At 37.0% G+C, this 16,653-nt stretch overlaps 1 protein-coding gene across 2 annotated transcripts; it reads right to left on the reverse strand.

Annotated features, from left to right (window-relative positions):
* Positions 1-1,520: 1,520 nt before the first annotated feature.
* RCN2 (reticulocalbin 2) lies at positions 1,521-16,650 on the reverse strand. Of its 2 annotated transcripts, none has more exons than XM_032468885.1 (7): positions 16,293-16,650; positions 15,800-15,905; positions 13,052-13,248; positions 7,151-7,264; positions 3,922-4,018; positions 2,893-3,035; positions 1,521-2,345 (listed from the first exon to the last, which is right to left on the reverse strand). In XM_032468885.1, the coding sequence occupies exons 1-7, from the start codon at positions 16,434-16,436 to the stop codon at positions 2,193-2,195; spliced, it is 954 nt and encodes a 317-aa protein (XP_032324776.1). In that variant the 5' UTR covers positions 16,437-16,650; the 3' UTR covers positions 1,521-2,192. The 2 variants fall into 2 exon arrangements, with proteins under 2 accessions (XP_032324776.1, XP_032324777.1); XM_032468886.1 differs by having other exon boundaries at positions 2,893-3,032; positions 16,293-16,613.
* Positions 16,651-16,653: the final 3 nt, after the last annotated feature.

The following is a 16,653-nucleotide window of genomic DNA, read 5'->3' on the forward strand; positions in this document are numbered from 1 at the left end:
CCATTCATGTTTAACTGGTCAGAAACTGCTTACCCACGTGGGGGCTAGAAAGTGTAATTTTCTTTATGCCAGGAACTAACGGAGTACAGATATTAGTGACCACTAATAATGTCACCAAAATTCTTGTATCTGCATGAAATTATGGCCAAATGTAGAATGCTAACTCTTAACTCATTAAAATTAATATAAAAGCCCTATCTGATGACCTAACAATTCTGGTATACATTTTGGAGAATCTAGTAAGAAAAACAAATGATTAGCATGCTAATCAGACTGGTTATTCCAAAGAGCCCAACTTCAGTAAGGCTGACGAGTGACAGATGAGTGATGCCTATTAAAGATAATGGTATCTCTTTAATTCTTCAAAGGCCAGACAGGTGTTGTAAGTTAAAATGAAAGCCATGTACTTTGGATACCAGGACAGGTGAGCTGTCATTAAAGTGGGAGAGGTTACAGTCTGCATTCACAACGCAGCGTCAGCAGAGGAGGGAGCAGCGGAGAGGTACACAGATGCGGTTCATTCTACCGGAAAAGAGCTTCAGGTTTTCCCTCACACCCCTGCGGGACTTGTGGAGCCCCTTGAATGCTGTGTGTGAAAGACAACTTTAGATTGGAAAAAGATTAATAAAATGCATAGCTGACCTCTTCACCCATAAATAAAAGTAATTTAAGAAAAACCATCTGTGAGTCAGAGCTAGGAAAAAATGAATTTCTCACCTTCTCACTTTTCTTATTCCCTACAAAGGTAATAAGTTGAATGATGCCAGAAAGAAAAATATCATATGATATCACTCATATGTGGACCTAAAAAAAAAAATAGGAAAAATAAGGACACTATGAACTCATCCACAAAACACAGACTCACAGACATAGTAAACAATCTTATGGTTACCAGGCAAAGGAGGTGGGAAGGGATAAATTTAGGAGTTTGAGATTTACAAATGTTAGCCAGTATATATAAAAATAGATTAAAAAAAAAGTTTCTTCTGTATAGCACAGGGAACTAAGTTCAATATCTTGTAACAACTTTTAATGGAAAAGAATACGAAAATGAATATATGTATGTACATGCATGACTGGGACGTGGTGCTGTACACCAGAAATCAACACACTGTAACTGACTGTACTTCAATTAAAAAAAATTAAAACTGACCATTTAGGTGTGGACAAATGCTTATCAAGTATGTTTTTCATTTCAGTATAACTGATGTTGAGCGCTACTGGTGATAACTAACCGACTCTACTGGTGATTTCAACCTAACTCTGATAATTATTTTTAGCCACAAATAGGAAGACCACATTTGCTACAACAGCAACTGACATGTGTCAAATGTACATTCAATTGTAATATTCTTTTATCAAAAAAAAGCAAAGAATATGCAGCAAGAACATCATTTAACAGCGTTTTGATAACATTCACTCCCCAAATATAGGAATGGATGAGGCAAGATAAAGTGTAATACAACAAAACCTCTGCTAAACTCAAAGTTTACCTGAAAGATTAAAGAAAAACAAACATATAGAAAGATAGGACATTTTGTTTTTAATCAGTCAAAAAAGAAAAGAATTCTGGACAATGTCAAATTCCACACACCATAATGCTATAGTTACACATTAAATATAATTACTATCTATACATATGCAAAAATATAAAGTTCTATTTCATACAATAAAACCCTTTATAGAAACCATTTTAAAATTAAGCAGAACTTCTCAACATTAACATGTGAGGTGTAAGTCCTTCTAAGGTTCCTTTAAAGGTTTTAAAACAAAATACTAAATCTAAGAACAATGTCCTTCTGTCAGTTCCCAAATTAAATCTACTTAAAACAAAACAAAAATTGATAGCTCAGTCACATACTACTTAAATAATATTGTTCAGGCATCTCTAAAATCCTCCATTTTTTCAAGTATGGAAACAGAACGCAAATATTCCACAATACAGGACTAAACAGATTGAATACTTTGTCATACGGCACAATATTGTTTCATTTCTTCAATATATTTTGAAATAAATATCAGGTTTTTGTTTTATTTTTCTTTAGAAGGCCAAAACCATAATGTACATTAAGATAATTCTGACTGTGGTAAGACTTAAGAGTGTAAAATATAACATCAATACTTTATCACAAAAGTAAAGCTGGTAACAAACTATAAAAGGAGCTAATACTCTACTCAGATATACCCAGGGATTAAAGCTCATCGTGATAGAAATATTCATCATGAAGCTGTCTGCCATAATCCGTGGCTTCACTGGTAAGAAACAAGTCCTGGTTCTCCAGAATCTCTGCTTCAGAGAGCTTTCTGTCACTATTCAAATCCATTTCATCAATTAGATGAAGAGCCTTTAAAACAGAACAAAAAGGTGCCAAGTGTAATTAAGTATTTCAGGAAGGTCATCACATTTTAGTGTGGAATGATTTGTCAAAACCATTGAGGTATGCCCAGTACTCATTACTGTCTAAGTATCTAAAAATATTAAACATTTGACTGGGTCTGTCTACAGTGTTTCTGTAGTGTTACCTACAGAAAAGCGTTACCTCCTTTCTTAATTTCTGCTGAGTTCTGCCTCCTTCCAACTCAAATCCAATGCAGGATTATCTCAAAAGTTGAGCAAAATCAATATAATCCATTTTGAGCCCCTATACGTAAACACAAACTTTATTCTGTTCACTGTACTATCAAATTAATACACGATGCAATCTTAACTTCCTTGTCTTCTTGACAATCTAAAACAATCTAAAACAGATCATATATTTAGATCAAGAAATAGCAATCTATTGATCCTAAATAAATAACTCCATTATTTCTTTCTTTGGCTTAAAATTCTGAGTTTCCTTTATTATCAACAGCACCAACTTGGGGGTGAAACAGTTATTCTGCAACACTCACCTCTTCTTGTGCAATGCCCTGATTATTGGGTACCACCCAAGACAACAGCTCTTGGGGATCAAGCCTGCCATCGGCATCTTTGTCATAATCATTCAGGAATCTATCTTTCTCAACAAGTATCCACTCTGGATCTTCATTTGCTGCTTAATATATTAAAAAACAAACAAACAACAACAAACAACAGCCCAAATATGCATACACAAGAATATCACATTAATCCACTAAGAAGGCTGGTACAGCTCTAGAATAAAGGAAATTAATTTACAGCTTATCACATAAAGGAAGCCCAAAGAATTAGAACTACTTAACTGAAAAGTCCTGAAATAAGTACCAACTCTATAGTAATTTTCAAAAGTGATACATAAGTCTAAAGGACTCAGAGTTTTAAAATTATTGCATATTATCACAAACTAGTAACTTCGTTAACTGCAGCTACTTGTTCTGATACAGTTTTCCCAAGTTTGAGCTGGGTAATGTTTTTATGTACATCATGTGACTAAAAGTTGCTGTGTGTTCTTATAAGGTAATGCCACCTATAATTTTAAAGTGACATTTACATTAAGTGACGCTTTTAAGCAACAATTTTGAAAAGACAGCTGCTTATAGGAAAGCTGCACATACACACTCCTCCAATTTCACTCAGTAAGCCACCTTCCAGTCTACACCAGTATTTACAGTATTTTATATTTTCTTCTTTTAAGATCTACACACAAAGGTGCAGAAATCTGTTTAAAGATAACCTTTACTTCCTCACCCATTTGAATAGATAATTACATTATATTTGTTTGAAAAGGAGGAAAAATGCTTGGATTTAGATGTGGAACTAAAAGCGAGCAAAACAGCATTCTCAGGTAAGATATCAGGCCCTTTGCATCATTTGTATTTTATTTCACTTGGCAGAACAAGTAGGAATCAGGCCCAGTTCCTCCTGCTCCATTTTCCTCTGTCAAACAGAGCTCTCAATGGGCAAGACTGTCTTTCAATTTCTTTTTTTCTCCCCCTCCTTCCACACATCCCTAGGCTACTTACTCGGATCCCGTCTGTAGTCACCAAGAAATTCTTCCAAACTCACAAATCCATCACCATTTTTGTCGTGTTCTTCTAAAGCCTCTTGAATGACAAACTCCTATTGCATGTTCACACGCAAAAAATCAGTCACAAAAGGTTCAATCCCACCACCTGAATCGACCCTACTACAGAACTTCTTTAGGAACAATCATCTTGGTTGTGCATACTGGCAAGATGATCTTTCAAGACATTGGAATTTAAAAGCAAGAATAAACCCCCAAATGTTAAGCAGCTTTAAATTCAACACCCTTAAGCTTCTGCTACTGAAAACTGCTCTTCACCCTCCTGAACAACCTCAGCACTAATTCACACTCCTGTTTTCTGCATATTACCTTCCTTCTGAAGAATGACGTATCTTACTACCTCTGTCTTTAATTCTCTTTCCCACCAATCTCAACAACCCCAAAAGGACCCTTATATTAGATGTCTTTGCTTAGAACTGTTGTTCTACCCCCAGGCCTGAAATGGGTCAGTCCCCTGTAAAATCGCAACCTCCTTGCTTCCTCTTCTATCAGATCTAACCCCATCCACCCCAAACTGCCCCCAAATCTGTTCCTCACTCTTATTAAGGCTTCTTATCAACCAATCCTCTCTGACCCAAAGATCACACCTTTTCTAGTTATGCTTGACCCAAGATGACTGGTTTAATGGCCAGCTGCTTCAGTACTTCCCTTATTAATTCCTATATCCCTTTGTACCCTTTTCTTATGCCAATCCCCACCCTGTACATCAGACCTGAATCACCATCTCCTTTATTTCAGAATCATAAAGTCTAAAAAAGAAAGATTAAAAAAATAGAAACCTAGTCCTTGTAAATGAATTTTTTTGCCATTTCAATGGGCTCACTACAACTAGGAAGTCTCTCTCTGCCTCGGTTTCCCTAACACAGACTGTACAGCTGTTTTTTGAAAACTCCACTTTCTTTGCGCCTTACCCCAACTCTCTCCAACATTCTCTTGGCAAAGACCCTCCTATTCTTCTAAACGTGGTACGGGTGTTCTGAAATGCTGCCTTGTTTTCCAGCATTGCATCCTCCAACCTTTACCTTTATTTTTATGCCTCTTCCTCTCATCCTTCTCCTTGATCTCAGGAGTTAAAGCTCCTTATCCCTCTTCTCCAGGGTGAAGCCCTCAGCTGTCTTCCTAGATCTCTTACTCTACCATTTCCTGAGTGCTTTATTTCACTCTTAACCCCAGCCTTTCCCAAGGCTGCAGTCTCTTCTCTAACGGCTCCTTCTTCTATGCCTTTAAATACATTCAAGTCCCCACGACTTTGCTGCACTCTCTAACTACATCCTGGTTTCTTCTCCTCCATGGGTTACTTCTACTGCTCTCATTTCTTCATACCTGCTGCTGCCCAAATATCTTTCAATCTGGATTCCAGCATCACAACTAGAATGAAATATATTCTCAAAAGTCTCCAAATCTAATCAAATCCAGGGGCTTTATCTACACCTGTATGAAATAATACTTAATCTCCTGAAATTACAATCTGGTATTTCATGTGTATGAGCATGTGTGTATATAGGATTCTTCTGGAACAGAGCACATTGTTTGCATCACATTTTCAAAGAACTCTGTGCTCCAATAAAAGAATCACTGATCAAAATGATTATGCCTCCATTCAAGTAATCCTCTTGGAAAACAACAGACTTATTTCAATAATGTTGCCTTGGTTAAAATAATTTTTGTAACTACATGAATGAAAATGTCTTTGTAGAATCACATAGTTGATCTTGTACCCCTGCCTTTTCCTATATCAAATACAACCTTAAAGGAAAAAGAAATACACGAAAACAACTAAGGTAAACAGGAATTCGTGAAGCTGCTCTGAATGAGATGCCACTTTATGATCACACATCTCATACGCTGCCATCAACTCCAAATCAGCATGAAGAGCATCGCTCCCCGTCCTGACATACCCCATTCTGCAACGGCACCACCTCTGCATCACTGCTACCCAAGCCCCAAACTTCACAGTTGTCTCTGACTCTTGCCCCTTCCCTTCTTGTGCTTAGTCAGTCAACATTCCTGTTTATACTTTCTTCAAAATATTGCTCAAGGCTATCTAATTCCAATGCCAGCCTTGCATTTCAGGGCCGTAACCACAATGCCTAAATTACCTCATTGCTTTCACTGGTCATCTCCCTGCTTGTTTTTCAGTTCTTCCTTATTCCTCAGTTAATCAAGACCCAACATCCTCTGCCCACCATGCTAGGGCCCAATTAACTTGTCTTAACTTAGTTTTGGCACTTAGAACAAATTGTGCCCAGCAATGTTCTTGAACTAGGTCATGTATTTCATGCCAAGTGAGAAATCAGAACCCTCACAATCAGAAGCAAGAGAAGTGGTACTAATGTTGGTGTCTTGCCACTGAGCTATAGAGAAAAACCAACCTGCAGCCTTGCCGTCAAGGCAGCAGCATCTGACAGACCCATTAAACAAAAAACTCCTTCTTTCCTCCCTGAAATATCCAGGGAACCAGGCCACACAGCTGGAGGCTGATGCCAGGCAACAGACCTCACCATAAATGTTCAGTCTATTTCTTAAAAGCTATTTTTTATATTAATCTTTATCCTCCAACATGATAGTTTCTGCTTTCAAGAAGCTTAACAAGTCATAGCAGGGACTTAATGTTGAGTTAAACCTAGAGTACAACAAAATTTTGAAGAGCTGATACTTCTGTTAAGTACTAAACAGATGAGAGGACTCATTATGCGTAAAGTTGCAAAAACATTATTAGTCGTTAGCAGCTGGACCCTCCGTCCCACCCCCTACACCTCATGAAAAGTGATCCAAGTGGGATACGTTTTCCCAGAACAAAAGTTTTTACAACTGATTTTGTAAACTAAATAGGAAGTTCTGTTACTAATATTGAAAAACCAGTGAAATGTCTGAAAGCTACAAAAGGACAAGGAAGGCACTGAAGATAATGTGGTTTATGAAAGAGAAGCTAACATGTTGCAGAGATTAAAAAAAAAAACCTCGTTCCTTACCTTCTACTTCCCATAAGCACCCCCGCCTCACCAGAACAACTCCTGCTTCCCACTCCTGATCTTAAGCCAGGAAAAGTTTGGGTCTTCCTTTCTCCCCAAATTCTGTTTGCTATACAATTCATTTTCATTACTTTGTAAAAGCAAGTTTTAAAGTTCTGGTCACTCAATAATGATCTGGAAATTTCTCTTCCTTACCGTCATATAATCGACTTCTTCAGGGTGCTCAAAAGCAATGAACTCTTCGAGATTCAAACCAGGATCTGAATCCTGGTTAGCTTTTTCAAATCGCTTCTTGTCCTTTAAATGAAGCTTTGAAAATTAAATATTGAACATGTTTAAAGGTCTCATCCATACCATAACATCATTAAAATATTTTTTAAAATTCAAATTACGTGAAATCTAAAGTACATTTACATCCATGATCATATTTTATCTTCACATCATGCCTCTGAAGGTAAGCTGGGCAAATAACAACATTTATTAGAAGCCAGATAGAGACATAGACTCTAGAGTCAGCGAGATGCAGATCTGAATTCCAGCAGTGCCACTTACTGGCTTGTTATTTAGGGCAAATTTTTTAACCTCTCTGTAGCCCAACTATACAATTGGGATAATCTAACACCAAAAGCAACAGAAGCAAAAGTAAACAAGTTAGGCTACATCAAAACTAAAAGGCTTCTGCTCAACAAAGGAAACCATCAACAGAATGAGAGCCACTGAATGGGAGAAAATATTTGCAAATCATGTATCTGATAAGAAATTAATATCCCCAAAATATAAAGAACTCAAACAACTCAGTAGCAAAAAAAATAAAAAACAAATAGTCTGACTAAAAAAATGGGCAGATCTGAATAGACATTTTCCAAAGAAGACATACAGATGGCCAACAGTTATATGAAAAGATGCTGAACATCATAAACCATCAGGGGAATGCATATTAAAATTACAATGAGCTATCATCTGACACCTGGCTGTTTGAAAAAAGAGACAAGAAATAATGAGTGTTGGTAAGGACATGGAGAAAAAGAAACCTTTGTACACTTTTGGTTGGAATGTAAATTGATACAGCCACTATGGAAGACAGTACGGAAATTCCTCCAAAATTAAAAATGGAGCTATCATCTCATCAAGCAATCCCACTTCTGGGTATTTATCCAAAGAAAATGAAAACACTAACTCAACTAACTCAAAAGATATATGAACTATGTATGTTCACTGCAGCACTATTTACAATAGCCAACACATGGAAACAACCTATATCCACTGATGGATAAACGGGTAAAGAAATTATGGTATATATAAAGTGGAATATTATTCAGCCATAAAAAGAGTAAAATCTTGCCATTTGAGACAACATGAAGGAAACTCAAAAGCATTGTGCTAAGTGAAATAAGTCAGAGAAATACAAATATTGTATGATCTCTTATATGTGGAATTTAAAAACAAACGAACAAACCAGCCCCCAAATAAAGCTCAAGGAAACAGAGAACAGACTGGTGGTTGCCAGAGGTTTGGGGGGTGGGGTGGGGAGGTGAAAGAAATGGGTTAACTTTTTTTTTTTAGTTCAAATAAATTGAATAATTTATAATAAAATAAATAAGAAAAAATCTCTATTAAGCAATTGGGATGAGAATTCCTATCAAGCAGTGAGTAAACCTTAAGCATTAGGAATTTAATAAATGGCATACTACTATTATTGATAGAAAAATTGAGATTAAAATGATTTATTGAAAGAGATGTCAGAAATATAGCTAAAATATGTACTAGCTTCTTTAACAACCTCAATACTTTTTTGAATGCTCCAAAAGCAATACATTTAGAGTGTGTATTAATTCTCGGTATATCTATTTCTAATTGTTTCTGGTCTTCAAAGTTACTTTTCAAAAATATATTAACAGGTTTCAAGAAGTAGTCTTCTTATAGAATACTTTTGGTAAATGTACATATTTGGAAGTCTACTCTTTGTAGGATCTTTATAGTGCTAATTTTATATGTCCAGATAAAATGCATCAAAGGCCGGAGTTAAACACTACCCTTTCTACTTCCTCAAGCCCATCTTCCTAATTTCCCCCCCAAGCACATTCTAGCAGGAAATCAAGAAGTAGCAGCTAGTAGGGACAAAGCAGCTTTTAATGAATTTCTCAAAGGTAATTCTGTAATCAAGAGCCTTGGAAGCCAACAGTGGCATATTGCTAGTCCTACATAAATCCTATTTTGAAAATTTCTGGGAATAACTTTCCTTTCCATAAACTGATGTGTATTAAATTGCACATTAAAAAAAACATAATTTCAAATATTTTAGAAGCTTTTAATTGATGCGTTTCACTGTTGAAAAGAAATGCTCTTTTTAGATTTTTAGAATAATAGAGGTTAGACAGCAATCATTTGCCAAAACACTAGTTCTTTTACGACGATGACTGGTTTACACTGGAGAGGCTCCCTTCCTTCTCCAAAGAATCTGTCTTTCAAACATCCAGATTCCACTAGCCAGTTATGGTCACTGAAATCATGACAGGGAAAAAAAACCCCAAAACAAAAAACAACTTGTTTCCAAATAGCTGATTTTAACTTAATGTTTCATAATTTTAAATACACCAAATAATTAAATAGATGAAATAATTTACATGTTGTATTCAGGTTTAACGGGGGTGGGGGTGGTGATGAGGAGTAGAAAAACAAGAACTTGAGATACTTCGTCAAGTCAATCAAGCTCTTTCTGAATAAATCACTATTCAAAATACTAAGTACTTAGATCTCCTTATGAAAGAACCCTTCAATTTGGAGCAAAAAGGTCCATGTTTCAGCAGAGGGAGCTGAATTTGGCCAAATTTGCCTATGGAAAGAAAGGATCTCTTTCAACAGCTGAGATTTCTTAAAAAAAAAAAAAAATTCTGGTTTACATTTCTAAGATTTTTTTTAAATAAAATGAAATAAAGTGATTTTCAAAAGTGGTTTTATTCATGGTCATTTGAAGAACACAATTTAAGAGCGACTCATATTAAAGAAGCCAAGACACAGAAAGACTATTTTTCCAAAGTGGCAAATTTCTAAAAGATAACAACAAAAAAGACTGTTCGTTTCATAAAACCTCAACATTTTTTTTCCTTCTGTATAAAAACCTTGTGTGCTAGTGGAGGGTAGACAGTGCTACACACAGTAAGTAAAAAGACAGAAACTACCAGAATCATTTATTTTTGTATTGTAATAGAAGCTTGTGAAGAACAAAACTGCCATCTTTTGGTAGACTAAAGATTTTACATGAGAAAATATATAACCCGTGATACCAGAACAAAAGTCTAGGTCTTAAAAATTCTGATTAGCTACACGCAAGATTATATCTTACATAAATAAACATTGCTTGCACATGCACATTCAGCAGCTGGCTTTAGAAGTTAGAGCAATTGAGCTTTTGCCAGGTAGGTCCTCAAACTTTAATTATACTACTTAAAAGTGCTGACTGTACTTGTTCATCAGATCATAAAGAAACACTTTTTCAGAAATTTCACAGCCTGAGAGGGTCATTATTCCAGGTTATCACTATTCTCTCTATGAAAACGTTAAACATAAGATAAAATTCAGCCATCAAATTGATTTTTGGTTTTTCATGGGCTTCCATAGAGGAACATTTTATTTTATTTAGATACCCAGTTACTTTGTATGATTCTTTTATTTATGGTAAAATGTTTAATCTGTAACTCTGATTAAGACTGATTGATTCTTCATCCTTGATTTTTTATTTTGAAGAATAATGCAACTGCTTCTGGGTTCATCTTTACACTCCACACCCACCTTTAGTGGGTTTTATATATATATAATTCTAATCAAGTATTATTAATAGAACTTCATGCGGAGACATATTCCTGTGTTGTCAAAGAATAACCAATTGGACTTCCATTGAGAAGTGTTCATTTTAGGGAGCCATCAATTCCTTTAGGCTATCAAGGTCCATATAATTCATTTTTTAAAAGTAGAGTCTTATAATCAACATGTACTGAGTACTTGGATGGGGAACATAGCATTAGAACCAGACATATTTTCAAAGAAAAACTGTTTATAAACAGTTTGTATTAAATGAGTCATGTATGTCTTCAAAGTGAAGATTTTCTTCTCAACACCATCATGCATTATTACACCACAACCCCACCCCTACCCCTGGAAGAATATAGATTTCAAAAACCACACACATGTTTATTATTTTTTGATGGGATCATAATTATATCTTTTGAGTGCCAAAAGGGAAAAAAAAATTCTAGTAAGATTTTAAAGGACTGTATTTAGCTTCTGTGTTGTTCACTGGCAGGGAAGTCAGAACATCATACCATGGTTTGGTTTTAGAAAAGTCTCAGAATTCATATGATGCTCTTAAGGTGAGTTAATTCCTACAGCATAGGAGAATAACTAGTAGACAGACAAATCCTAAATCTCATTATCATCATTTGTTTTCTTTTTAGCACTAAACAGTGAAAAGACTGATTTATACTCTTTTCAGTCTGCTTTAAGACCCAATAAGGAGAAAAAAAGGAAAACAAGATGTTTTTTCCCTATAAATTAAATACTAACTAATCTAAAGCTGATATAGTTATCAAATGCCTAAACAACTTTTAAAAACTGACTGTATGTAAATTTTAAACGTATGTGAAGTTTGCAACAAAGTGTTTGGTTTCATTTTTTCCACATATATAAAACTCTATTAAAAAAAAGTCTTAAAGAGTTCCTACTGGGGTGAGGGGTGGGAAGAGATAGACTGGGATTTCAAAATTGTAGAATAGATAAACAAGATTATACTGTATAGCACAGGGAAATATATACAAGATCTTATGGTAGCTCACAGAGAAAGGAATGTGACAATGAATGTATATATGTTCATGTATAATTGAAAGATTGTGCTCTACACTGGAATGACACAACATTGTAAAATTATTATAAATCAATAAAAAAAGTTTAAAAAAAAAAAAAGAGTTCCTACTAATTACTAAATACAAAGTCTTTAAAAGTTCCTGTTAATTCCTAAATATCATTTTCCTCAACTCTGCTTAAGAAATATACTTCAAAAAATTAAACCATGAGCTACAACAGAACTCATAGTGATACTGAATCCTCAAAAATAAATTATTTTAAACAGTGCAGCCACTAAGGTAGACAGTATTGTCATTCTTCAAAAAATTAAAAACAGAATTACTATATGATCTAGCAATTCCACTTCCAAAGAATTAAAGGCAAGGTATCTAAGAGATATGTGTACACCCATGTTCATAACAGCATTACTCACAAAGCCAAAAAGCTGCAGCAACCCACTGTCCACTGATTGATGAGTGGATAAACAAAAAGTGATACAAAATACAATGGAATTTTATTGTCTTTAAAAGGAAATTCTGACACATACTACAACATGGATGAACACTGAGAATGGTTAAGTGAAATAAGCTAGTCACAAGAAAACAAACACTATATGGCTCCACTTATATGAGGTACCCAGAGTAGCTGAATTCAGAGACAGAGAAAGTAGAGCAGTGGTTGCCAGGGGCTGGGTCAAGGGGAAATGAGGTGTTGTTTAATGGGTTTAGTTTCAGTTTTGCAAAAGGAAAGGAATTCTGGAGACTGGTTGCCTAACAATGTGAATGTACTAGACAATATTGAACTGTACACTTAAAAATGGTCAAAATGGTAAATTTTGTTAGGTGTATTTTACCACAACTTAAAAAAAACTCTGAAGTGTTATTTTATATAAAATTACGTGCTTAAAAATGGGATTGGGCCTCTATAGTCTTAATAAATGATATAAAAGCAATTGTTCAGTAATATAAAAAATAAAATATTGATACATATTCAAAATGCACTAAAAAAGCAACTCTGGAAAGGAGGACAAATGATGCAGCCGAGAAACACAGATGCAAGGATAACTGAGGTGGTCCACAGCAAGAGTCCTAAATCTGGCCAGAAAGGAAACCATCAAGATGATCACTGGAGTGGAACCGGTGATTGCCCAAAGAACAAGGCAATCCAGTCTATGACCTCAGACCCTCTTGTGCTCATTCATAAAGGCAGGTAAAGCAAACTGATGTGATCAAAAGGAACAGCTGGTGCACCGGTACTCACCTGCCTAAAAGACTCCTCCTCTGCATCATCCAGGGCAGTGTTCTCATCAAAGTCGATCACACGGTCGTACATCTGAATGTTGTATTCATCCCATGACACACTACCATCACTGTTTTTATCATATTCGACAAATTGCTGTTTCGCTTCTTGCATAGCATAATGTTTAAAAGACATTTGAATCCATGAACTGAGTTCACCTATGAGAATTTCCCAGAACACAATGAATGTGACAGTAACTGTGATACCTAAGAGGAGTGAGGATTTCTAAGCCTTCTCTAAAAGAGAAAAAAAAAAAAAAAAAGTTTAGTGTTTACAAATAGTGAGTGAGAACTGGCCTAGCTGTATTCAAAGACATAGGAAATGATGGGGAGAGCTTTCTGGAGTCTAAGAATGTTAGAATATGTGATTATACAGAATGTAGTATGTTTTGTTTACTGAGGTATTCCAAATGCCTAGAAAACACCTGCCTCAAGAAGTATTTATTAAATAAACTACCAATTGGCCAAAATAGCACTTGATTTTTTAAAAATGTTACCCCAAAAACTGCAGATAACTTTTGCTAATCACAGACCTCTCAGGAAGCAAGAATATTTTAATAACAACCCATTTACTTTAACATGTATTGGAAAAAATAATGTTCTTCATTTATGAAAGTAATATAAAGTTTTCCTTTAAAATACATTTTACATGGAGTTGAATCAAGACTGTATTAAGGAAATAACAGGTACATAAGTATTGCCTAAATTGTGAAAAGTATTCAAGTGACTGAAGTTTGAGAAACATTGTTACAGTACATTCTTTTCAACTATGTCATAAAACATGTGTAGGAAATTTTAACAAAGTTATGGGTAGCAATTATGATTTATGCCCTTCTTGTAACACCTATCTGTCTTAACTTGGTGAAGACAGGGTAAAAATTTCTAAATCTCAAATGTCCACTTTCAGGTCAACTTCTAAAAGTCTATTCATAGAGATATTTACTGTACTGCATTATAGAAAAAAGGGGGTAGGGGAGGAAAAACATGAGTATTTGCAAGGATAGCAAGAATATACCATTTGGTTTAAAGATAATACACCATTTGGTTTAAAGAGTGTTACTCTTCTATTGGTTTGGGGAAGGTAAGGTGAATAGAAAAGTAAAGACATATTGTCTTGAAACGACAGAAGTAAGGACAGAGTAATTATGGCAACCAGGTATTGAACACTTACTATGTATCAAATCCTCTACGTACGTTGTCCCTACTCTTCAAAACAAGGCAATTAGAATCATTGTTTTACAGTTCAGGAAGGAAATTGAGGTTTGAAATTGAGGACTCACAGCTAGTAAGTAGCAGAGTCCAGATTCAAACCTATGTTTGTCTTCAAAGCCCAAACTCCTTCCACAGAACTTTGCTATCTCTTAAGAACCTGAGTCGAGTCCTGGCCCTTAAAGTGCAAACAAGCAAAATTCCCTGAGAATCCTCAAGCAGAATGATCATCATGGCATAAGGGAATACCAGAAACAGGCGTTCACACTTCAGCTCCAGAAACCAGACCAGGAAACAGGGGTTCACACCTCAGCTCTGCCATAAAGGGTAAGTTTACCCTCTCAAGGTTTTGTTTTCTCATCTGTAAAATGAAGATTTGGACTAAGTTCCTCCTAAATTTTTTAAAATGTACACTATTAAATATTTGAACATATGTAGGCCCTTATAGACAGGTACCATCAAGTCTTCCAAATCAACTTGTTTTGTGTGCTTTCTAGTGTAACCAAAGATGGGCCTATTCTTATTGAGTAATTAGTCTAAAGGTTCTGTTGTTTAAGTAGAAGGAACAAAACCTCAATATTCCTGAGGACATCAATGTGAATACTTTATTGACAATACATTAAAATTTACCAATCAGCTTGTAATTATCTCTCCAGCAACTTCATTCTTTAGATGCCAAGCAGCATTTAAATAAGAGTTATAGCAAAACAGCTCCTGAATTTTTGTTGAGGATCAACTTGGAAAGTTGATGAATTCATCACATGAATTAATAAGAGATGAGGAGAGGTAGCTGCAGCAATTTATTTAGAATAGTTTTAATAATCTGTGCATTTCATTTCTGACTCTAGAACCTACTTCAGAGCACTCAGATTTTTTATTTTAAGTGAAGGATATTAAAGACTGAATTAAGAGCAGAAGATATGGATTCTAGTCCTGGCTTTGCCACTATCTGAGCAAGGCACTTATGCCTCTGGGCTTCAGTTTCTTCATTGCTATAAAGAGAGGTGGACATAATGATTCTAAGGCCCCTATCAGCTATAATCATTTGTAATAAACGTAATTCACATGCAACAGGTCTTTTTCTACTTGCTTATAAAAAGAAACAAGTTCTTAAGATTCTAATGAAGCATATATCAAAAGAGTAATAAACCACTTAATGCCTTAAGATTTTTAGCATGTTTCTCTAAAATGAATCATACTGTTGACACCGATATAAAGGCATTGTGAGGAACAGGGCGGTTGCTCCAGGTATGACTTGCACATACCCTATAGGTCAATGATCTCTATATATTACGGAGAAAGCACTGTTACTTGGTATCCCATGTCTGAAGATTTCCAGGTATAAAACCTACTCGTCATGTCCTTTTTTCCCTCTCCAGAGTACCTCTAATTGGCTGGAATACGAGCAATCTACACTCTAACAGACACCCTGCTTAAATGTTTGTATTTCTGTCTCCTACAAAGAGATGTCTCTATTGTTAGTTGTGTAGGACGTCCTTACTTTCGGTGAGAAAGCCATCTGAGTCCAAGTCAATTTTCTTTATGATTGACTTCAGTCTTTTGTGTTGCTCTTCGGGGGTGAGTTTAACATATTCATCGACTTCTTCCTTTGGGGGATAAGCGATACACAGGGGGGTCAAGCATTACTATCAGGAGGGCAAAATGGTGGAGAAAAATAGAGCTACCAGAAGCCTCTCTTGCCGAGGAGTTTTGGGGTGACCCACACCTGCTCTCCAAGGCCCCTGCCCCCTATACACCCTCAGTGATTCTACCCCTTTCAGGGTGGGTAGAAGGGACCCAGTTTCCGGGCCGCGCTATTTTCTCAGGCTTAGAGCCCCCGGGGTCCCCCAGAGAGTGAGCGGCGCCCCGCCCGGCCCCCATTGTCAGGCTGCCCCGGCCAGGCCTCGCCCGGCCGCCCCCTTTGTCCCGGGACAAAGCCCGCGGCAGCCGCTGTGCAGGCCTGGCCGCCACAGACCCCGGCCTGGCCGCCTCACCTGGCCGCCCAGCAGCGCCTCCCGGTCGAAGTCAGCGCGGTGCTCGCCCGGCGGATAGTGCAGCTCCTCGGCCTCCCCGGCGCCGGCTACCGCGGCGCACAGCAGCAGCAGCCCCAGCGTGGCGGGCCTCGGGCTCAGCCGCATCGCGCCGGCCGGCCGCGGACACACAGACGGAGAGGAGGGAGGCGGGCGGGGGCCCGGGCCGGCAACACGCTCCGGGGGCGGCTGCACAGAGGCGGCGCGGCGCACGAGGGGAGGGGGGAACGGAACGCGGAGGGGGCGGCGGCCGCCGTTCCTGCGCGCTAATAGGATGAGGCCCGAGCAACAACTGCGGCGGTGCAGAAAGCCAGGCCGAGGCCTA

Source organism: Camelus ferus, chromosome 27 (genome assembly GCF_009834535.1).
Source record: "Camelus ferus isolate YT-003-E chromosome 27, BCGSAC_Cfer_1.0, whole genome shotgun sequence".
NCBI classification, from domain to species: domain Eukaryota; kingdom Metazoa; phylum Chordata; class Mammalia; order Artiodactyla; family Camelidae; genus Camelus; species Camelus ferus.